This window comes from Setaria italica, chromosome III, assembly GCF_000263155.2.
Source record: "Setaria italica strain Yugu1 chromosome III, Setaria_italica_v2.0, whole genome shotgun sequence".
In the NCBI taxonomy this organism is placed as follows: domain Eukaryota; kingdom Viridiplantae; phylum Streptophyta; class Magnoliopsida; order Poales; family Poaceae; genus Setaria; species Setaria italica.
In genome coordinates this window covers 49,103,304-49,124,320 of record NC_028452.1, presented here as the reverse complement: position 1 = coordinate 49,124,320, position 21,017 = coordinate 49,103,304, and the positions used below count along the sequence as shown (strand labels likewise).

Below are 21,017 nucleotides of genomic sequence, written 5' to 3'. Positions count from 1 at the left end.
TCGACCTGCTTTGCAAACCCACTAAACACACATTGCACCACTTTATCATACAGAATACACAACTGGGGAACCAAATGGACACACACTGTCCTTGTATGAAATCTTGTGTGCCCCCATCAGGAAGAATCTGGATGGCCTTTACATGATGAAGGAAGCTTGGAGAAAGGAATAGGCAATGAGAACATGTAGACTTGTATTGTATCCACACCACCAACCATCACTGGTGCTGAAAGACTACAACTGCATCATGACATTTGGAAACATGGATCTCAAAGTTTCATACACCAAGCAATCTGGAAGGAACATACACAGTGGTAGGTAACAGCAACGCAAATGATGTACATCACTCTAAAGACAATGCTACCAATCTCGCACAATTGTAGAATACAACATAGCATCAGTTCAGATGCAGAGTTTGTTTCCCGATTTTATGTACACAAACACGACAGCACGCATGACAACATGGCATCAGTTGAAGCCTGAATGAAATGGGAGTGATTTGGTCTCAGGCTTGTGCCTCAACTGGCTTCACCGCTGTGCTAGAAGGCTTTGGCTGGTCTCTTGATTCAGACTTGGACGCTCCTTTTGACGCATTCTTCGATCTCGTGGCCTGGGTTGTCCGGTTACTGTTGGTAGGGCGCTTTCCTACTCCCCCGTTGGCTGTTGCTGCACCACAAGTGACGAACATCAGTTTCAAGCTTCAACTGCTGATGCCTGATGGTATTGCTCAAATGCAGTATTGCAGGACATAACACTTCGCCAGTTCTGCTATATACAGTTTTCTGGAAGAGTGTTCAGGAAATGTGATGCCAATAACACAAGAGACAGATGATTTACCATTGTTAGGAAGGGATAATCGCTTCTTTGCTGGTGCATTGACTTGTGCTGGCCTTTCTTTTGGATTGCTCGTGGATCGGGAAGCCAACTTTGAAGGTTGAGAGCTGACTTCATCAGTTATTTCGTCTGATGGTTTCTCTTTTACCTTGGATGAATCCAAAGAAGCAGTTGGTTGCACGCTTGCAGATTGCCCCGATGAAGAGCCACTTACATCAGAATGTGACTTCTTGTGGCTTGTGCCTTTCTTGTGCTGTTGTCCATTTGCTTGTGTGGTTGAAACAAGTACTTTTCCTTTTGGTTTGTTTGGAGCTTTAGTCTTGTCTTCCTCAGCCACTTTGTCATCACCAACTGTGACACTCTCTTTGGCATTACTGTCAAGTAACCTGTTCTCCCATGGGCGTGCAGCCATCCACCTCTCTAACCAGTTCCGCCCCCACTGATTCTCGTCTCCTGCGAGTCCTTGGTCTTGGAGGCTCGCTGCTTTCTGTTTCCTTGAACCTGCCTGCCACTGCCAGAGGAAAGTACATATTAGGAAGCCTAGTGCACTATGTATTATGACCGTCAGTTTTCTGACAGTGAGCTCAGACCCAAGTAGGCAAACATAGCAAGTTCTTCCTGCAGCAAAAAAGGATAAGCCAAAAAGGAAAGTGAAGTGTGATCTTTTCATGTTTGTTGAGATGTGGCGCATTAGTCTAGGTGCCTAGCAACCAGATTTGGTGAACCCAGATTACCTTATCAAGGTCATTTGTAGAATATGCTGAGCAGTTTACCCACAACCATTTGCTAGAATTTTCATAAAGATCAAGGTGCTATTCCACTGTCTAGCCCCCCTCAAGTGGAAATCAAATATGCAATATTGTATACGACAACAGAATGCCTATTTACCCAAGGCATGTAATGAGATCCATACACACCCACAAGACAAAAAGCCTCAAATATCCTTTCTGATTGCAAGTTTGTAACAATACACTTTAAACAACAGAAAAGAAAATAAGCAAAATAAAAACTCTCCAGAGCTTTACCCTAGATATATCTTTAGTCTTTCAAGCATCAATGCAAAGCTAATCAGTCACAAATTTCAGACAGAACAATACTATTTGAAATTACCTGATGTGTCAAAGCATATGCCATCGCCCTTTCCCGCTTAGCTGCAGCTTCTTGCCTTTTTAATGCCTTAATTTTCATTTCTTCTACTGAGCCTACACTGCCACACCAGTCTTCCTGCATATCATCGATAGTCAATAAATTTTCAACACATTTACTTCAATAAACATATCCCAGATTGTTCATTACTCAGGATAAATTGGCAAAAGGTCAGAAGCCACAATAAATTATTCAAGCCATGCTTGATTAAACACACAAATATTTGAATATTGCCTAAGTTGTAGTTAACATTCTGTTCCATTGTCTTCACATAAGGCCGGGGACACCAGAATTTTTTGTACATGCCTTTACAGAGCAAGCTTAAGTTTCTTAAACTACTGTTGACAGCATATGCTTTCTGAAACAGACAAAATGTCAACAGTTTACATGAAAACGTGTGGATCATGCCAACAATACAACCTGTTCATTCATGACAGCATGGACCAGCATGCACTTATTTCGCTTTTCCTTGATGATAAATCACTGCCAAGGTCCGGTTTATGTAACTATGCACATGAAGATTAAGTATTTATTAGGGATATGTTCGACTTCCATTGGCATGATATACATCCTAAGCAAGTAATTATAGGAATGATTACATGACACCAACATCTGGAGGAAGACTGTTTCTCACCTCGATATCTCGAACATGGTCCTCATGAACATTTTTTTCAGGTGGTTTCTTCTGGGTCCCTTGGCTTTCCAAAGAAACACGGACTCGTCTTGCTCTGACACGAGCTTGAGCTCGCACCAGCGCTTGCATGCACTGAAGTGTTTCTGCCGCTTGCTTTCTCACAGCATGGCCCCTAACAAGTGCCTGGAGTCTAACTAGTCCTTTTAATGCCCGTAAAGCACGTCTAGCCTGGTAAATACGGACATGAAAAAATATCAGCCTACTTTTAGATCTGCACACTACTAATGAAGAAAATGACTACAAAACATGACTTTGAAAACTTTTCATATGTGTATTTCTATGCTGCTTGATTGGTTAGCACTTAGCAGTAGCCTTATCTTCACAACTTCACAGGTGAAGAATTAACCAAAAAATCTTATCTAAGCCCTTATAACATTTTTCAGAAGTTAATTTTTTTTGGATAATTTTGCTCAACCAGAACCTAAGTTGGAAAGCTAGACTCCTCTGCATAACAGTTCAATGGTTTTCTTAGTTTTGGTAACAAGTGATAGTTAAAGTATGCTTATAATACCAGGAATGCTCGGAATGCAGACTGAATAGCTACAGCAGCCTGATGCTCCTTTGTATCATGTTCAGTCTGAGAAACTTGAAGGTATGTGCTCGGTGAGGAAGCGGAATATGATATTGCCTCTGTGTTCGCCTCACCAGCCAATGGTTCAGCTTGTACTCTGAGTTCTTCGGCTGCAATAACACCTTCTGTATCTACAGAATGATCCTGTTTGTCTAGCAACTGGGTAGCAGAGGTCCTCTGCAATTTTCAGAAAGTATGATCTTGAAGCAACACAATCAATCAACGATAACTAAAAAGAAGAGCAAAGAGTGTTTTGCAGAAATATGTCCAGTGTACTGTCATGGAGTATGGGATGTGGCAACCAAAAATACAGCAGTGCTATTCTGTTAGCATCAGCATAGAACAGCTTGAATTGAACTATGTTTAATCCTTTAGGTGTTGCTCAATCATGGAATGGATGTAACTAAGTTATACAAATAAAAAGATACAGAACAAGACTATGGTATACGCTTGACGAACCCGCTCATCATTTCAGTAAACTGAGTTTAATCACATCAGCATAACATCTAACACATAAACTAGAACATTTCAAACTGAAGAGTGCAGTTGAGTAGTCGGGCAAACTCTTCCCCCTGCCATAAACTCATATAGTGATATGGGAGGATGGAAGAATTGTCAGGCTTGACAATATCAACACATTATCAGAAGTGAAGATACCTATGAAGCATCAATGCATGGCCTCGAAGAATGCTGGAATATACTTGACCTACTACTCACGAATGTAAAAGCATAGTGGGACAACAACCCCTATTGGGTATCAGATGACAACGACATGCCAACAATAAAAGCGGTTCCAACTTCAGATGAGTTCAGGTAAAACATCTGCGTAAGCATAAGCAAAGTATCCCACAGGAATGCAGACTAAATCTCAGGCTATGTACAGCTGCACAGTGACTTACCGCGGTGCTGCATCCAGCATTTCGCCCCTTTTCATGCTTTCTTATCCCAACAAGTGATTTTATCCACTTGGCCGAAATCCCCATGATATCCCTTTCTTCTGTGTGTCCAACAGCTAGCACCTGCAAAATAGTTGCGCAATGTAAGTGACATTGCTGAACATACACATCAATTGCTGCTCCAATAGCCAGAAACAAATACGAAGCGGAAATCCGTCCTAATCTAAATACCGAAGAAGGCATGAAAAAGCATGTGCACAGCTAACAAAGATACAGTCTTGCGAACTTCTGAACTTTAGTGCAAGGAAACAAGGGGAAGGGGGGCAGCATTGCTAGCGGTACCCAAATTCCTGCAACTCTTTGCAGCAGGTACACAAACAGAGCAAAAGCGCAGGTTCATAGCGGGTACACTCGCGCAAACGAGCAAAAGTCCACGGGAGGAAGAACAGTATCCGGATAACCGAATCGAAGGGGAGGCAGAATCTCGGGCGAAATGCGAACTAAATTCACAAACAGGGGCATGGATCGGGCAGAGCAATCCACGAGCGAACCCAACCACGGATCACAGCGGCAGGAACCGCCACCCAACAACAACAAAAAGAAGCAAGCAGCCCATGCGCAGGAATTTCATCGAGCACACAGCCTGCGCTGCGCTCCAAGAAACTCCTCTGCTCGCGCCGAATCAAATCGAATCCTAGTGAAATGAATCGGGAGGACCAGCTCCACCTGCAAGAATGCCCGCAGCGAGGCGTCGCAGTCGCCGCCGACCAGCCCGACCGCGCCCTCCACTCCCCCTCGCTTTCGCCTCCGCTTTGGATTGATTGAGCTCCCAACTCCGCCGTCCGCGCTTTTGGATTGTACTTCGCGACGGATTTCTTTTCGGGGTACAAAACAAAAGCTGTTGCAGTTGGTGGCAGAGCAGCTTTTTGCGGAAAGGTCCCCTACGTCCTTTTCTTTTGCACGGGGCAGGTTGTTTTAGAATATTCTGACGCGGTTGCTGCAGTTGAGGGGGTTTTGTGAAGAAACGCACCATCCCGTTGTGATCGGGCTCGATCTGGGCCGCGAAGGGTGTGGATCAAACGGCTGGGAGAGGCCAAAGGCATTTCTCATTCAACTCCCTGGGTGAGTTTTTTTCCTCCGTCGGCGAGCGAGCACCCTCGTCCCGCTGCGGCGAGCGGCGGACGACGGTCACCACCGCTCGCCGGACGGCGAGCTCCTCCTCCGGCGGAGGCCGTCGTTCGCTGGACGGCGGCGGCCCAGTCCTCCGCTGCAGCGAGATGACGCCCGAAACCACTTTCTCGGATCCTCGCCATTTCCGCGTACGCCGGTTTCACTCTTTTAATGCGGGGAAGGAGCCTCCGCGGACTCTTCGCCGTGGCCGGGGAAGGCGGTGGCCTCGGCGGCGAGGGCCAGCTTCTGTGGCTCTTCGGCCACGCGGGTCTTCTCTGGTGAATGTGGCGCCGGCATTGCGTGTCCACCTCCTTCCTGAACCGGTAACCACTGCACCAGCTTCGCGGTGAGTGCCCCCCGCCGCTCCCCTCCCTGTCGCTGACGCAGTAACCCCAGAATCTTTGCAATTCACTACAGAAGATGCAGCGAACGCCTGAATCTGACCACAATCAGCGCTGGAATTCTCGATCTACAACGATCTACAAACACAAACATTTGTCCGGGGTGTTTGGCTTTCTGCAACTGAAAGATTATTATACCTCGTCAGAAGTGTTTGCGATGATTACTTTCTAGGAATTTTCTCGCGTCAGTAGTTCGATCACTTTGTAATAGGATGTCAGGCTATCGGTTGAACAAAAAGACAGCAAGGCACGTTTGGATACAACAAGTGTGCTGCTTAGAAAATGGCACTTGGTGTTGACGCGACCTGCGTGCTCTGAAGTCTGCACAGGCTGTTTCCTTAGTTTTTGCTTTGCACGACAGAAGAATCTATGCTTTCCTGTCTGAATAGAAATTTAGTCTGACTTTGATTAGATGAGTCTGAAACCACACACCAATTCCATCTGTGTTCACCTTGTTTGCTTTGCACGACGGAGAATCTATGCTTTCCTGTCTGAATAGAAATTTAGTTTGACTTTGATTAGGTGAGTCTGAAACCACGCACCAGTTCCATCTGTGTTCACTTTGTTTAGAATTGGATGGGAGTGCATCTCATAATGCCGGCAAATAATTTGGGACTCTTATTTGAGTATATAATGAGGACCATATGAGAACACAGTGGATATGGGGGAAAACGTGGTTCCAACATAGGCCATAGCTGATAGCTACTTCTATCAAGATCATGCATTTACTGTACAAATGGACTGATTAGGTGGGCACTCGAGCACAGCAGTTTCACATCTCTCTTGAAAGAGTGAAAGCTACACTAGGAACAATGAATTTGGAACAAGTAACCTAGCTACAATCGAATTCGACTGCTTACCTTGCACATTGCATTTATACCACCGTGAGTCCTACACTGTCACACAAAGACCTCAAACACAAAGTTGAATAGCAAGCAACCATGGGGAGCAGTAGCAAGAGGCATGGCCTCTTTGGCATGATCAGTTCCAGATACATGCTCATCACCAGTTGTCTCATCCATGCCGTTCATGTCCTTCCTATATGCATAGCTCAGCCTTCTGATGAGCAAGCACTGCTTGCGTTCAAGTCCGCCATCTCTGCTGATCCGAACGGAGTGCTTGCTGCATGGACACCCACCTATGGCAGGGTGAATGCAACGGATAACATCTGTGGGTGGAGCGGTGTGTCATGCCGCTCCCGACGGCACCCTGGCCGTGTCACGGCGCTGGAGCTCATGTCATCCAACCTGACAGGTGTGATCAGCCCCAGCCTGTCCAACCTCTCCTTCCTCCACACACTCAACCTCTCTAGCAACCGCCTCTCTGGCAGCATCCCATCGGAGCTTGGCCTTCTGCGGCGCCTCCAAGTCATCAGCCTCGGAGGGAATTTCCTCACTGGTGAGATACCCACATCTCTCACCAATTGTGCACGTCTCACCCATTTGGAGTTGCAACGGAATGGGTTTCATGGTGAGATCCCAGCCAACTTGAGCTACTGCAGGGATCTCCGGGTTTTCAACGTTAGTGTGAACATCCTGTCAGGTGGTATTCCTCCATCATTTGGGTCGCTGTCGAAGCTCGAGTTCTTGGGCCTTCATCGGGGCAACCTCACTGGTGGCATTCCCCCATCGTTGGGTAACCTCTCATCACTCGTGGCATTTGATGTCAGTGAGAACTATAACCTTGGTGGTTACATACCCGATGGCCTAGGGAGACTCACCAAGCTGAACTTTCTGAGGCTAGCTTTTACTGGTCTCAAAGGCACCATCCCAGCCTCATTGTTTAACATGTCTCTCCTTATAACACTGGACTTGGGAAACAATGAACTATCTGGTGTGCTGCCGCCCAACATTGGTGTCACTCTGCCAAGAATCCAGTTCCTTTCTTTGTACAACTGCCAGATTGAAGGGGTCATCCCATTGTCGATAGGCAATGCTACAGGACTTCGTTTTATTCAGCTCCAAAGCAACGCTCTTCAGGGTACCGTGCCCCCGGACATCGGCAGGCTGAAGGATCTCCAAGTGTTGAACCTGCAGTTCAATCAGCTTGATGATAAGTGGGACAAGGATTGGCCTCTGATGGCTGCCCTGGGGAATTGCAGTAGGCTGTTGGACCTGAGTCTTTCTAGCAACAAGTTTCAGGGTGTGCTCCCCCCTTCTTTTGTTAACCTCACCATTGGGATACGGCAGTTATTTATGAATGCAAACAGGATAAGTGGCATAATCCCCCCAGAGATTGGCAAGTTCAGCAGTCTTCGTGTTCTTGCACTTGCTGACAATACCCTGGCTGGCACCATTCCAGACACCATTGGCAGTCTTCGCAACATGATCGCCCTAGATGTCTCCGGCAATAACATATCTGGTGAGATCCCACCTATGCTGGTCGCAAACCTCACTCAACTTGCTATTCTGGGCTTGTCACGGAACAACCTGCAAGGAAGCATACCTGAAAGTTTTGAGACCATGAGCAATATTGCAATCCTGGACTTGTCTTACAATCAATTCAGTGGCATGATACCAAAACAAGTTGTCAGTCTCTCCTCTCTAACCCTTTTCCTCAACCTGTCTCACAACCTTTTCTCAGGTCCAATACCTTCAGAAGTAGGTAGATTGAGCGGCCTTGGGGTTTTAGACTTGTCGAACAATAGGCTCTCAGGAGAGATACCACAGGCGCTCTCTCAGTGCCAAGCGATGGAGTACTTATTTCTGCAGGGAAACCAGCTTGTTGGTAGGATTCCGCAATCACTCGTCTCACTGAAAGGGCTTCAATACTTGGATATGTCACAGAATAACTTGTCTGGTTCTGTTCCAGATTTCTTATCGACATTGCAGTACTTGCGTTACCTGAACCTGTCCTACAACCAGTTTGATGGACCAGTGCCGACAAAAGGAGTGTTCAATGATTCAAGAAACTTCTTTGTTGTTGGGAACAGAGTTTGTGGTGGTGTTTCAGAGTTGCAGCTGCCGAAATGTTCTGGTACTGATAACTCTGGTAAGAGGTTACACAAATCAAGAACTGCACTGATCGTGTCTATCACCATAGGGTCTTTCTTGGCCCTAGTCCTCATCACATGCACTTTTGTGGTGTATGCTCGAAACCGAGTGAATCAACAGCTTGTGCAGAGTAATGAGACGTCTCCTGTGCCAAAGTTGATAGAGCAGCACTGGAAATTATCCTATGCTGAACTTCACAGGGTTACTGATGGGTTCTCTGCAGCTAATCTCATTGGTATTGGAAGCTTTGCCTCAGTGTACAGAGGAACACTAGGCAATGAAAGGCAGGAAGTCGCAATAAAAGTGCTGAACCTCCTACAGCATGGCGCTGAGCGGAGTTTCCTAGCTGAATGCGAGGCGCTGAGAAGTATCCGACACCGCAATCTTGTAAATGTCATCACAGCCTGTTCGACCATAGATCACAGTGGGAATGATTTTAAAGCTTTGGTGTATGAGTTTATGCCTAACAGAGACCTGGACAAATGGCTTCATCCATCCATTTGGGAAGGTGAGAGTTCCTCTCGGACGCTAACCATGACTGAAAGAGTGAGCATTGCACTCAATGTTGCTGAGGCTGTTGACTATCTCCACCACCATGGCCATGCACCAATTGTCCACTGTGATCTGAAACCGAGCAATGTACTTCTCGACAATGACATGGTTGCCCATGTAGGAGACTTTGGGCTGTCACGGTTTGTTCAGGGAGCGAACAGGATCCAGCACACGAGCAACACAGCTGGGATCAAAGGCACCATTGGATACATTCCTCCAGGTAACTATGGCCTCTGAATTTGGTCTACAGTTTTGTCTCACACATAAATAACATTACACCATTTTGATTGATGACTTTTACCCCATTAATTTTTTCAGAGTATGGAATGGGCGGTGAAATTACAGTGGAAGGCGATGTCTACAGCTATGGGATTCTCCTGCTCGAGATCTTCTCTGCCAAGAGGCCAACAGACCCCTTGTTTCAGGGAGGCCAAAGCATCCGCAGCTACGTTGCAGCGGCTTACCCTGAGAGAGTCATGGAAGTTGCTGATCCAATGCTGGTGCAGCACGAGGAGAATAACATTGGTGATGGTAGTTTAAAGGAGTGCCTGCTGTCAGTGTTCCGTGTCGCGCTGCGATGCACGGAGGAATCACCGAGAGCAAGGATGATCACTAGAGATGCCATCAGAGAGCTAATCGCTGTTAGGGATGCTTGTGATGACTGATGAGTTAGGTAGCCGCATGCACACCACTGCTGAAACTGTTGCGCAACAGATTGTTTGGTGCTAAGCATAGCATGAACAGAGTAGCATAGCCACCAGAAATGAATCAAAGTTTCCTGATCGGCATAAGCAGTGTGAACAGCTATGTTGTTAAGTCTGAGTACCGTGTGTACAAGTGTGGACTTGCAATCTATAAAGTTGAGCTCAGAAGACTAGATGGTTCCTTGACAAGGAGCAGAGTTTCAATGGCGCTTTGCCGTCTTCTCCACAGTCCAGATGCTGGACATTTGCAGTCGCATTTCTGAGAAGTGTGAAGGGTAGGGAAAAGGAGTCCGTTTTGGTAGGTGGCGACGTGCCGACGTGTCGCGCGCCTGATAACCGACGTGTCTATCTGGAGACTGGAGACTGGAGGCGGGCGGCGGATCCCCTCCGCGCTCCCTCCCCCTCATCGACGAGTCCCTTCCCGGAGCTGGCCGGCTGGCCGCCGGTGACCAGCTGCCTCCCTTCCCGGAGCTCTCGGCAGGGGCGCAGGCGCCGACGCGACAGGCAAGTTACCGCCCAGTCCACTAATTTGATTCAATATTTACTCAAGAATCGACTAGTTACCATTTAACTATCATCGAGCCTCGCATATTCTTTTTTTACAGTAGCGGCACTGCCATTTTTACTCAATCTTAGTTCACCCTCCTTATTCACGGCAGCTACGTTTTTCCTTTCTGTTCTTTTAGCAGCGAAGAACTTCGTGGAAAACAATGATTTCTTGTCCTGATTTCGACATTCGTCGTTGTCCAATTGACAGGTTCGCAGGAGCAGACTCGACCTAGTCCATGTGAGTGAGCTCCAGGTCACCGATGATGCCACCACTGACCCAGCCATACCGTGCAGTTGAGCGTTGAACTCTACCGAGAGGCCTGCCTGCCGGCCAACATCGAATTAATGAACTCGCACGACTCTGGTATGTGCAGCCCCAGCTCTGTGTATATAGGATGTTCATAGTAAGACGAGATATTTTGAACTCTTATATTCAGTTCAAGGATGATATTGCTGAAGAATCGGATGCGAGAATCCATGGGCGTGCTACTGCTACTCCTTGCTGCTTCCCTGCTGAACAATGACCAACCCACCGCACATGCCGTTTCCACCTCACCTCCATCAGCGGCGGCGGAGATAGCTGCCGATGAGCAGGCTCTGCTCTCCTTCAGGGCCCTCATTACCAATGATCCTCACGGGGTTCTTGCCTCATGGATCGCCGGCAATGGGAGCACTGCTGGTGGCAACATGACCACCGCCGGCGCTTGCAGCTGGAGAGGCGTGGGGTGCCACTCGAGCCGGCACCCTGGACGTGTCACCTCCCTGGAGCTGTCCTCCAACCTGTCCGGTACCGTCTCCCCCTTCCTCTCTAACCTGACATTCCTCAGCACGCTCAACCTCTCCCACAATTCCTTCTCTGGCAACATCCCGGAGGAGCTCGGTTTCCTGCCTCGCCTCTTGTACCTGGACCTTCAGCACAACTCCTTGCAAGGCATGATCCCAGGTTCCCTTGCTCGTGCCTCCAAGCTCCGGATATTACAGCTGGAGTACAACAGCCTCGTGGGGAAGATCCCGGCCAACCTGAGCAACCTGCAGGATCTGGAGGTCTTGGATGTCGGCTCAAACCAGCTGTCCGGTGAAATTCCACCGTTGCTCGGTTCACTATCGAAGCTCACATACCTGGGGTTGTACCTGAACAATTTATCAGGAGGCGTTCCAGCATCTCTTGGTAATCTTTCATCCCTTGTGGATTTGTTTGCGGACACTAACAAACTCAGTGGCCAAATACCAGACTCCTTGGGACGGTTGATGAAGCTCAAGTCTCTTGATTTAGCTTACAACCAGCTTAGTGGCTCAATCCCAGCAAGCTTGTTTAACATCTCATCAGTTGCTACGTTTGAATTGTCCGGCAACAATGCCCTTTCAGGCGTTCTCCCTTTTGATATTGGTGTCACTCTGCAAAACCTCCAAAATCTGATCCTCAATGACTGCCAGTTGAGTGGTCAAATTCCCCGCTCCATAGGAAATGCGTCGCGGCTCAGGTATATACAGCTTGATGACAATGAGCTTGAAGGAACTGTGCCATTGGAAGTAGGCAATCTGAAGGATCTTGAGGTGTTAACACTGGGAAACAATCAACTGGAGGATAAGTGGGGAAGTGATTGGGAGCTGATTGGGTCGCTCTCAAACTGTAGCAAGCTTTTTTCTCTGTCTCTTGATTCTAACAGTTTCCAAGGCGTGTTCCCGCCTTCTATCGTGAATCTCTCCAACACGATGCAAAAGCTTCATCTAGCACACAACGAATTCCGTGGAGCAATTTCTTCAGACATTTGGAAACTTTCAGATCTCGATACACTTATTCTCAGAGGTAACTTCCTCAGTGGTAGCATACCACCAAGAATTGGGGAGCTTAACAACTTAGGAGCTTTAGACTTGTCCCAGAACAACATTTCTGGGGAAATTCCTCCTACACTGGGTAACCTAACAGGCCTTTCCATGCTTTACCTCTTTCAAAACAACTTACAGGGATCCATACCCACAAGCTTAGGGAACTTGCAAAACATTGCTAGTTTAGTCTTGTCATTTAACCAGCTTAAAGGCACCATACCGGTTGAAGTCATCAGCCTCTCCTCTTTAACCAGTTATCTTGGTCTTTCGTACAACTTTCTCTCTGGTCCAATCCCATCAGAGGTAGGCAAATTGACGAACCTTGTATTACTGGACCTGTCAGTAAATAAACTGTCTGGAGATATTCCCCCGACACTAGGCAAGTGCGTCGAGCTAGTACAACTTCAACTGAATGACAACCTTCTTCAAGGTGTCATTCCACAGTCCTTGAGTAGATTGCAAGGAATACAAAAACTAAACTTTGCTGGCAACAACTTATCTGGCTCCGTTTGGGGTTTTTTTAGTGATTGGCCAAACCTGGCGTATCTGAATCTATCGCACAATAATTTTGAAGGCCCTGTTCCAGTAAAAGGTGTCTTCAGTAATGCAAGTGCATTCTTCATAGATGGTAATAAGGTCTGTGGGGGTATTCCAAGTTTAAATCTGCCTCAATGCCCCGTGAAGGAATCTGGTGTGGAGAAGAAGAGACCAAGGAGAGTGGTGCTTATAGGTATTGTTGCTGGTGCTTTTTCTCTGCTTCTCGTTATTCTCATATCCGGTCTTCTCTTATTCATCATGCGGCGGCGGCAAAGGGTCCCTAATGTTCCGTTCATGGAGGATCAACATTGGCAAGTCTCATTTGAGGAGATACAAAAAGCTACGGATCAGTTCTCCCCTAGTAATCTCATAGGCACAGGAAGCTTTGGGTCAGTTTATAGAGGAATTCTGAGCCCAGGTGCACAGCAGGTTGCAATCAAGGTCATTGATCTTCAGCAACATGGAGCTGAGAACAGTTTCTTGGCTGAGTGCCGTGTCCTAAGAAGCATTCGGCATCGGAATCTTGTCAAGGTCATCACTGCATGCTCGAGCATCAACCACCAGGGGAACGATTTCAAAGCATTGGTCTATGAGTTCATGCCCAATGGGGACCTTGACAAGTGGCTGCACCAGGGTCTTGCAACACAAGACAATGTACCTAAAACCAAGAGGAGGCTGACCATGTCTCAGAGAGTGAATATTGCGCTCGAGGTAGCTCAGGCTCTTGACTACCTGCACAACCATGGTCAGGTGCCCATTGTCCACTGTGATCTGAAACCGAGCAATGTTCTTCTCGACAATGAAATGGTTGCACATGTGGCGGACTTTGGGCTGGCACGGTTCATTCGCAAGACTGCGAGCAACTCAATAGAAGAAATCAGTACTTCAATCGGAATCAAGGGTACCATTGGATACATCCCTCCAGGTACTTCAAAATCTAGTGCATTATCAGCAGTTTTCTCGTTATATTCCTGATAACCAAATAAAAGGTTCTTAATTGCACTGTCTGATGGGTTTCTTATGACCTGCAGAGTACGGAATGGATGGCAATGTTTCCATCCAAGGCGATGTATACAGCTACGGGGTTCTTCTGCTCGAGTTGTTCACCGGAAAGCGACCTACAGATGGTTCGTTCCAGGGAGGCCAAACTCTCCAAAGCTATGTTGCATCATGCTATCCTGACAATATAAAGGCGATAGTCGACCCAGCTCTACTGCCTTTGGACAACGGATTTGTGGGCAAAGGGGACAATTGTTGCGATGATATTGATGCTGAGAAGCTGCAAGAGTTCATGGTGCCGATCTTCCGAATCGGTTTGCAATGCTCCCAGGAATCCTCCAGAGCAAGAATGCATATCAGGAGTGCCATCAGAGAACTTGAGGCAGTCCAGGATGCAATGCTGAACGACTGAGACTGACTGGAGTCTCCCGGCAACAGAAAAATCAGGTATATGCAGTACAACATGACGAAAAGTGATCGTTTTATTAAGTGTGTACATACGTTTGATTTGGTTGAATTTTGTACCGGAGATGTTGTGAGTCACTGTATATGGCGAGTGTTATGTATGTCAGATAAAATTTCTGCCATCCAGTCATTCAAATCACAGAATGTCTTTTAATTGTCAGACACCAAATTGCTTCAGATAGTTGCATAAACATTTAGCCGCACCTGCGAAACCAAAGAATTGCACTACAATCTTTCATAAACAGTTCCTTTTCAGACGTACAGATTATTGCAACATGGTCAATGCACGCTCGTGGAAAGCAAAAGGAAATGGTCGATTTCCTAACAAGAAAAATGAAGCAAGTTTCATGTAAGAACAATTTCAGACTTGCTCGTGCGTTTGATTGTGGCATATGAAAGTTTAAATTAGGTTTCAGAAAATTCTTGAAGTAATATTCAATTTTTTGGGCTCATTATGAAATCTAGACAGAAGTGAGTTAATTAGACACCGGTACAACAACTTTACAAGTACAAGAAAATAAAAAAAAATCATAAAAGCAAACCGTGGGCTGTTTCTCCCATGGTGGGCTGCGTTGGGCCTTGCGGGCTATCGGATGCCTGACTTCCCCAATCCCGGCGGCAAAACCCTACCACGCGACAGCACCGTCTCCGGCCGCCGCCGCCGCCTCCCGACGTCGCGCCGCCCTCGCGTGATCCGGTACGCTCCCCATCCACCTCGCGCCGCCGCCGCCGATCTCCTCTGAGTCGCGCTGATTTTTCGCCCCTGGGCTACCGCAGGAACCTGCGTGGTCGGCGGTTGGTTGCTCGCTGGAGGCGGTCTTGCAGGATGCCGCTGGGGCTGGTGCTGGGCTCGCTGGGGCGGGCGATGCGGCGGAAGCGGTTGTCTTCGCTCGACATCCTTTCCTCCAAGCGGGCGCCAAGGGATTACTACAAGGGCAAGAACTGCAAGCCCACCGGGTTCCACACACGCAAAGGTAGCATTACCATTCACTGCCGCTCTAGCTGTTACAGCCTTCCATGTCCTTAGGGCTGTGTTTTACTGCAATTCGCCTATCCGTCTCAGCCTGCTTACGAGATAGTGATCGTTGATCTATTGGAATGAGAATTCGTAAGATAACAAACAATGCAATTTGATCGTTGATCTATTGGAATGAGAATTCGTAAGATAACAAACAATGCGATCATTGTAACTTGATATATAGACTAAAATTAGATGAAAACTGAAATGGTGGCGTTTGTCCACACTGTCTGTCCGTTTGAGTAATGCTGTTTGTGACAATCAAACATGAAGAAATTACTCCGAGCCTATCTTGTACGGACAAAACAAGTACATCAATGCTTGGTTGTAACTTAGTGTTTATGCTATTTAATATATTGATTAATATGCAATAGTGCAAGATAACCAGACGACCATACTCATGTTTGTTAGAGTGTAACAGAGACTGTATGCATTCCCCCTTAAAATTCAGGCTTGGATTTTAGGGCTATATGGTCATCTACTGCGGACATCTTATATTGCATTGCTTGTTCATTTGATATTGTACAACCATGCTTAACAGAAAGGGTTCTTTAGTAAGATTTATTCAAATAGACATAAACCCAGTACAAGTGATAGAAAGTAATGCAGCGTCAAATTCAACTTATGAATAGACACATACTGACGTACAAGGTTATTTGAAGTTAAATGTTTGCAATTGAGTTCCCCCCTTGGCCAATATAAGGCCAAGCGCTGAAGAAAGACCCATAATGATGTCTGCTGAAACTTAGTATAGTTTTAAGCCATGTGAACCAGAGATGATATGCTTAACAAAGGGGGGGGGGGGGTGGGGGTTCAGCAAAATCTTCGTCGTTTTAATAGTTGTAGTCATGTTTTCCAAGTCCATTCTTCATCCACGTACACCTACCTCTTTTGGTATACAGTCTCAAGCTCATTGATGTTAGTGCCTTTGCTCGTTTGAGCCTCGGATGTTGCATAGTTTGTAACCACCACACTGTAGCTGTAGAGATCCTGTAAGCCATTCTTTCCACCACATTCTTGATTTTACTTGATTAAGTCAACATCATTTTCACAGCGCATAGTTATAGTTCCATTCAATCCTTTCTCATCCGCGTGGGTAAAGAATTTTACTTAAATTCTTTTGTACATTATCTTAAAATTTTATATGCTTTTGCAGGTGGATATGTTATTGTTGATGAAAAGTTGCCAAGATTTGTGGTCCCTGACTTGACTGATTTCAAGGTAATTGGCATAATACTTTTTGGTTCACACTTTACTGACTTATATAGCATGTTTGAGTTAAATATGAAGCATCAAAATTATTTTCTTCACTCCACAATTTAGTTGACCAAACGAAATTTCAAGATATTTAATGTATTTTTAGCACTTGGGATTGGGACTTGGAGCACCAATGGGCTGATGTAGGTGAAAAATATGAATCTGCGGAAATAAGGAAGTAATGCCAAAGAAAAAATAATAATAACGTGAAAAAAAATCTACCCCCACTAAATAGATATCTAAAATTGTAAGTTGATGTTATGAAATTTGTTACCATAGCAAAGTTGAGTTTAGGGCTGGGAAATTGGACCAGAAAATGGAAATTATCCACCTGTATCCTCTTATGTGGCAAAGATGAGTTGAGTCACAATCTTTCCCTGCATTTTCTTATCAATTACTCCATCCATCCCAATTTATAGGTCGTTTTGGCTTTTCTAGGTGCATAGTTTTAGCTATGCACTTAGATATATGCTTATGTCTACATACATAGTAAATACTATGAACCAAGAAAAATCAAAACGACCTATAATTTGAAACGGAGGGAGTACTATGACTTTGATAAATGTCTTGTGTGAATTGTTGCAGCTGAAGCCATATGTGTCACAAAGCGCCAGGGACCTCACAGCATCCACCGCATCCTCTACTTCAGCAGAAACTACTGAAAACAAGAGCTGATCTTTATGCAACTTCTTTAGTCTTTGCCCATGTTTTGCAAGAAGGCAGTAAAACTTTGCAGTTATGTCCTCCTAGAGAGTGCCCATGTTCCAGACGATGTAGCATCAGCATCCTAGCTACATATAGACATTTCAGATAGCTTTCTTGTAAAGGAAAACCTTATGGTGCAGCATAAATTACCTCAGAAGTTTTCTGGTCTTACAATAGAGTGTTCATTGTCACTGTTTTAATTCATTTCTGAAGTAATGGATATTTGGGTAATTGGGGGCATTTCTCGCGACAAGATTGGCGCTGAAAAGGTTCAAACTGCATGTATCGATCTTCCAAGTCGGTTTCAATGCTCCCAGTCTCCCAGGAATCCTCCAGAGCAAGAATGGCAGAATGCATTTCTGTGAACTGACTTGGTCAATGATGTCTTGCTGAGCTGACTCTCATCTGGCGTTTCTTAGAATCAACGGTATTTGCAGTGCGACATGACATGAACTAATATCATGTTATGAATCAAATTATTTGTATATGTATATGTTGGCTTGGTTGAATTTGCTAGATAACAAGATACGCCCTTCCTATGACCTCTGGAGATGTCAGCAGAGATCTATGACAAGTGGTTGAGCAACTGTTGTTTCCAGCATGGCAGGTATCGTATCTTCCCATCCAGTCACATTCCGGTCAGATTTTTTCTTCTTCTGATGGCAAGTTGCATCAACAATTGAAATAAACAATGATGAGTTACATAAGCTTTTAGATTCTTGCTGCATCTGAGATGATTGAGCTCCAAAGTCCAATCTTGTTGAAAAGGATCGGTTGAATCTGCCAAACACACCCAGGTATAAACAATTGATTCAAACCTGTTTACACTACAACCTTGTTGCATCAACAACTCGCCATTCTTTTTTCAGAAAGAAACAAATGACTGGTCGTTGTCAATGCACGCTCGTGGAAATACCCAACGAACGCTCCTATTTTCCCAGCAAGAAAGAAGACAAGTGAAGGAAAGTTTCAATAGAATTTAGAGATTTTGCTCGTGCGGTCCAGCGATCGGTCAAACGAAAAGGTCCAATGACTTCTCGCCACTGCAACCTCAGGTATTGTACCGGGTCCATCACACGTTCATACAAACGTCAATTTGAAATGCTTTTTGGACGGTTTCTCTCCCATTTGCACAAGCAACAGCTATGCGTATGTCCATCTAAACCAGCGACAAAGCATGCATGTGGGATTGAAAATTGAAATAGTCCACATAGCACAGCTCCAAGGCTATGGTATGGCCAAAAGAAATTCCAATGATTTTAATTTTAGGCCTCGTTTGAAAGGCAAATATTTTAATACAATGATTTTAATTTTAGCCACGGAGCTAGGATACGGTTTCCTATAAAATTTCATGTTCCAAAAAAAAATACTATTGTACCACCCACGTGGCTGCGCGAACTAAACCCACGCGTGACGGGATTTGAACAATGGTCACCCAGGTGCCTAACCAGTTGGACACTTGGACTTTAAAGCTTAAACTTTATTTTGCTGACGGTTAAAAAGATCATCAACCTGTTAAGTGCCCAAGAATCTTGATTGTAGAAAAAATCTGAAAGGATGAATATTCATTCCTGTCAGATCAAGCTACAGAGATCTCATTCCCTGCATAATTAAGTGCGTCCTTTGCCGCCTTAATCGCTCACTTAAGCACCCAGTTCTTCCATCATTGTATATAATAGTAGTAGCAATAATAATTAATAATAATGTAGGCCAAGAGGCACCCTTTTTAGCTGCCGTGTCTCCATTCGTAATTCGACACGAATACGCCTCAAACACATATAAAACCCAGGCGAATTCGACAAGGCGAAAAAAGGCCGTAGCAGAGAGTTTAAAATTCGGGAGCATTTCGGTGACGATAAGGCAGGTGGTTTCAGGAATAGCTCCCCCGGGAAGCAACGAACAAAACAGAGGTAAAAAAAAAGAGAGAGAGATTAGCGACTATAGTTAATTAATCACCCACGTAAATATGGTCATTAGCGCGTGTTGACGATGCCAATGTAATCGCGCCAGATTGACTGGATCACCATCGCCGTGGCCCGTGCCACGCGGATCTCGAAGCGTGATCGACGGCTGGGAGGTGTCGTCTGGCGCGGGGGTGGCAGCACGAATCTTGGCGCGTGAAGGGGACGCCGCCGTGTGCGTATAAGACGAGACGGGGAAGCGACAGGGGAGGAACGAGAAAAGCAGCGGCGTTTGAGGAGGTGAGGGACATAGTAGCTCGAGAGCTGCCGACCGGAGTCGATGCTGGCGGCACGCGCGCGGCCATGGCCAAAGACTACGTGCTGATCCTCGCCTCCGTGGCGGCGCTGGCCGTGCTCTCGGCGGCGACCTTGCTGTGCTCCTGGCGGCGGCGGCGGCGGGCGCTGTCACCGTCGCAGCGGCGCGCGGCGGCGGGCGACGTGGAGCTCGGCCAGGGCGCGGCCGGGATCGACGAAGCAGTCCTGGCCCGGTACCCGACGTTGGTGTACTCGTCGCCGTCGCCGGCGCCGGAGAAGGACGAGGAGACGGCCGCGGGCGCGGGGGCACCGGCGGCCGGGTCCGACGCGGCGCGGTGCGCGGTGTGCCTGGCGGACTACGCGGACGGCGACGAGCTCCGGCGGCTGCCCGACTGCCGGCACGCGTTCCACCGGGGCTGCATCGACCAGTGGCTGCGCCGGCGGCCGACGTGCCCGGTCTGCCGTGCGTCGCCGCCGCCGCCGCCGGGGAAGGCCGTCGTCGTCGCCGCCGTCGGCTCGTAATTAATTTTTGCTTATTTTTTGTTTTTTTATTGTACATAGCTTGTGCAGAGTAGATCATCATGGACACTCTCATTACTTCTTTCGGAAATGCTCATGCTTTTCCTTTGACGAAAGAACAAAAAAAAGCTAGGACCATAGTGCACCTGTGAGACGGACACGCAAAGACACCGGCCCGTGTACGATGCTGAACGAACTGCAAAGAAAATATACTCATTTTTTTTCTCACCGTTTAATCCTCTTTTAACGATGCCTTAAGGTCAAATCACTTTTGAGTTTGATGAAGAAATCTCTTTCCAACCTCGAAGAACCACAGACCTGGTTGGGCCTGTGTTTCGGCCCATGTGTCCTTTTCCTCAGTCTCTCGGCTCGAACGGTGTCGGTCGGTTTCCAGCCCACAGTTTCGCCAGCCTACATCCCGGCCCGCTTGCGCCGAACACGCCTTCATTTGGATTCGCGACTTTGTTTTGCCTCCGCAACATGGATTCTGCTAATTGGTATTAGCTAAGTAGTGGACAATTTCCTTTTTAAGCAATTATTTTTAACATATTTCCTTTTAGGATGTTTCTTTCTCTATATATTTTTGTTGACTAATTTTTTTAGTTAGCAGAGGTGTATAGAGTAATTGAGCTTGGGCCTTTGTCTTGTCCATTATCCCTGGTGGACTTGGACAAAGCAAGCAGCTGGACAAGAAAAATAGAATAAAACACGTGCATACCTTATGGAGTCACACGCGAGGGTAGTCCTCTTCTCTCTCTCTATCTCTCTCTCTCAAAAACTGTTAAGGAGAACCTAAATTCCACCGCTTAACTAATGACCACTACCGGAAACAACAAGGTTGCCGAGTGCCTGAGGCACTCGGCAAAGGCCGAAAAACTCTCGGCAAAGAGTTCGCCAAGTGTAACACTCGCAGAACGGCACTCCGCGAACTTTCCTACTACAGACGTGGAGCTGCCGAGCGTGC

General features: G+C 46.5%; 5 protein-coding genes across 10 annotated transcripts; 4 read left to right on the top strand and 1 right to left on the bottom strand.

The window, feature by feature from the left end:
* Nucleotides 1-227: 227 nt before the first annotated feature.
* Nucleotides 228-5,021, bottom strand: LOC101767568 (protein IQ-DOMAIN 1). 2 transcript variants are annotated; one of them, XM_004963136.3, is made up of 7 exons: nucleotides 4,868-5,021; nucleotides 4,145-4,264; nucleotides 3,186-3,422; nucleotides 2,615-2,842; nucleotides 1,945-2,058; nucleotides 838-1,345; nucleotides 228-666 (listed from the first exon to the last, which is right to left on the bottom strand). In XM_004963136.3, the coding sequence occupies exons 2-7, from the start codon at nucleotides 4,226-4,228 to the stop codon at nucleotides 506-508; spliced, it is 1,332 nt and encodes a 443-aa protein (XP_004963193.1). In that variant the 5' UTR covers nucleotides 4,229-4,264; nucleotides 4,868-5,021; the 3' UTR covers nucleotides 228-505. The 2 variants fall into 2 exon arrangements, with proteins under 2 accessions (XP_004963193.1, XP_022681243.1); XM_022825508.1 differs by lacking the exon at nucleotides 4,868-5,021 and adding an exon at nucleotides 4,484-4,795.
* A 186-nt stretch (nucleotides 5,022-5,207) lies between these two features.
* Nucleotides 5,208-10,460, top strand: LOC105913460 (probable LRR receptor-like serine/threonine-protein kinase At3g47570). Of its 3 annotated transcripts, none has more exons than XM_022825506.1 (3): nucleotides 5,208-5,634; nucleotides 5,729-9,477; nucleotides 9,576-10,460. In XM_022825506.1, the coding sequence occupies exons 2-3, from the start codon at nucleotides 6,654-6,656 to the stop codon at nucleotides 9,920-9,922; spliced, it is 3,171 nt and encodes a 1,056-aa protein (XP_022681241.1). In that variant the 5' UTR covers nucleotides 5,208-5,634; nucleotides 5,729-6,653; the 3' UTR covers nucleotides 9,923-10,460. The 3 variants fall into 3 exon arrangements, with proteins under 3 accessions (XP_022681241.1, XP_022681240.1, XP_012700393.1); XM_022825505.1 differs by having other exon boundaries at nucleotides 5,208-5,657; XM_012844939.2 differs by having other exon boundaries at nucleotides 5,208-9,477.
* A 259-nt stretch (nucleotides 10,461-10,719) lies between these two features.
* On the top strand, nucleotides 10,720-14,852 carry LOC101765384 (probable LRR receptor-like serine/threonine-protein kinase At3g47570). 3 transcript variants are annotated; one of them, XR_002677098.1, is made up of 4 exons: nucleotides 10,720-13,799; nucleotides 13,906-14,320; nucleotides 14,595-14,687; nucleotides 14,804-14,843. XR_002677098.1 is itself a non-coding variant. In XM_012844937.2 (3 exons), exons 1-2 carry the CDS (start codon nucleotides 10,955-10,957, stop codon nucleotides 14,283-14,285), a joined length of 3,225 nt encoding a protein of 1,074 aa, XP_012700391.1. In that variant the 5' UTR covers nucleotides 10,720-10,954; the 3' UTR covers nucleotides 14,286-14,320; nucleotides 14,603-14,852. The 3 variants fall into 3 exon arrangements, 2 of the variants coding, with proteins under 2 accessions (XP_012700391.1, XP_022681239.1); XM_012844937.2 differs by having other exon boundaries at nucleotides 14,603-14,852; XM_022825504.1 differs by lacking the exons at nucleotides 14,595-14,687; nucleotides 14,804-14,843 and having other exon boundaries at nucleotides 10,720-10,874; nucleotides 10,948-13,799.
* Nucleotides 14,853-14,902: 50 nt separating this feature from the next.
* Nucleotides 14,903-17,522, top strand: LOC101766895. The gene is made up of 4 exons (XM_004963135.3): nucleotides 14,903-15,035; nucleotides 15,116-15,312; nucleotides 16,513-16,577; nucleotides 17,199-17,522. Exons 1-4 carry the CDS (start codon nucleotides 14,932-14,934, stop codon nucleotides 17,286-17,288), a joined length of 456 nt encoding a protein of 151 aa, XP_004963192.1. The 5' UTR covers nucleotides 14,903-14,931; the 3' UTR covers nucleotides 17,289-17,522.
* A 1,989-nt stretch (nucleotides 17,523-19,511) lies between these two features.
* Nucleotides 19,512-20,281, top strand: LOC101764988 (E3 ubiquitin-protein ligase EL5-like). Its single transcript, XM_022825630.1, has one exon. The coding sequence runs from the start codon at nucleotides 19,583-19,585 to the stop codon at nucleotides 20,054-20,056; it is 474 nt and encodes a 157-aa protein (XP_022681365.1). The 5' UTR covers nucleotides 19,512-19,582; the 3' UTR covers nucleotides 20,057-20,281.
* Nucleotides 20,282-21,017: the final 736 nt, after the last annotated feature.

Excerpts from the sequence above, each read along its gene's own strand:
- LOC101767568 (XM_004963136.3), bottom strand. The coding sequence starts at position 4,228 with ATGGGGATTTCGGCCAAGTGGATAAAATCACTTGTTGGGATAAGAAAG. Across the intron at positions 2,843-3,185 it reads CTGCATTCCGAGCATTCCTG|GCTAGACGTGCTTTACGGGC; the intron begins GTATTATAAGCA and ends CGTATTTACCAG. Across the intron at positions 2,059-2,614 it reads ACCATGTTCGAGATATCGAG|GAAGACTGGTGTGGCAGTGT; the intron begins GTGAGAAACAGT and ends GATGATATGCAG.
- LOC101766895 (XM_004963135.3), top strand. The coding sequence starts at position 14,932 with ATGCCTGACTTCCCCAATCCCGGCGGCAAAACCCTACCACGCGACAGC. Across the intron at positions 15,313-16,512 it reads CGGGTTCCACACACGCAAAG|GTGGATATGTTATTGTTGAT; the intron begins GTAGCATTACCA and ends ATGCTTTTGCAG. Across the intron at positions 16,578-17,198 it reads CTGACTTGACTGATTTCAAG|CTGAAGCCATATGTGTCACA; the intron begins GTAATTGGCATA and ends GAATTGTTGCAG.
- LOC101765384 (XM_012844937.2), top strand. The coding sequence starts at position 10,955 with ATGATATTGCTGAAGAATCGGATGCGAGAATCCATGGGCGTGCTACTG. Across the intron at positions 13,800-13,905 it reads CATTGGATACATCCCTCCAG|AGTACGGAATGGATGGCAAT; the intron begins GTACTTCAAAAT and ends TATGACCTGCAG.
- LOC105913460 (XM_022825506.1), top strand. The coding sequence starts at position 6,654 with ATGGGGAGCAGTAGCAAGAGGCATGGCCTCTTTGGCATGATCAGTTCC. Across the intron at positions 9,478-9,575 it reads CATTGGATACATTCCTCCAG|AGTATGGAATGGGCGGTGAA; the intron begins GTAACTATGGCC and ends TAATTTTTTCAG.
- LOC101764988 (XM_022825630.1), top strand. The coding sequence starts at position 19,583 with ATGGCCAAAGACTACGTGCTGATCCTCGCCTCCGTGGCGGCGCTGGCC.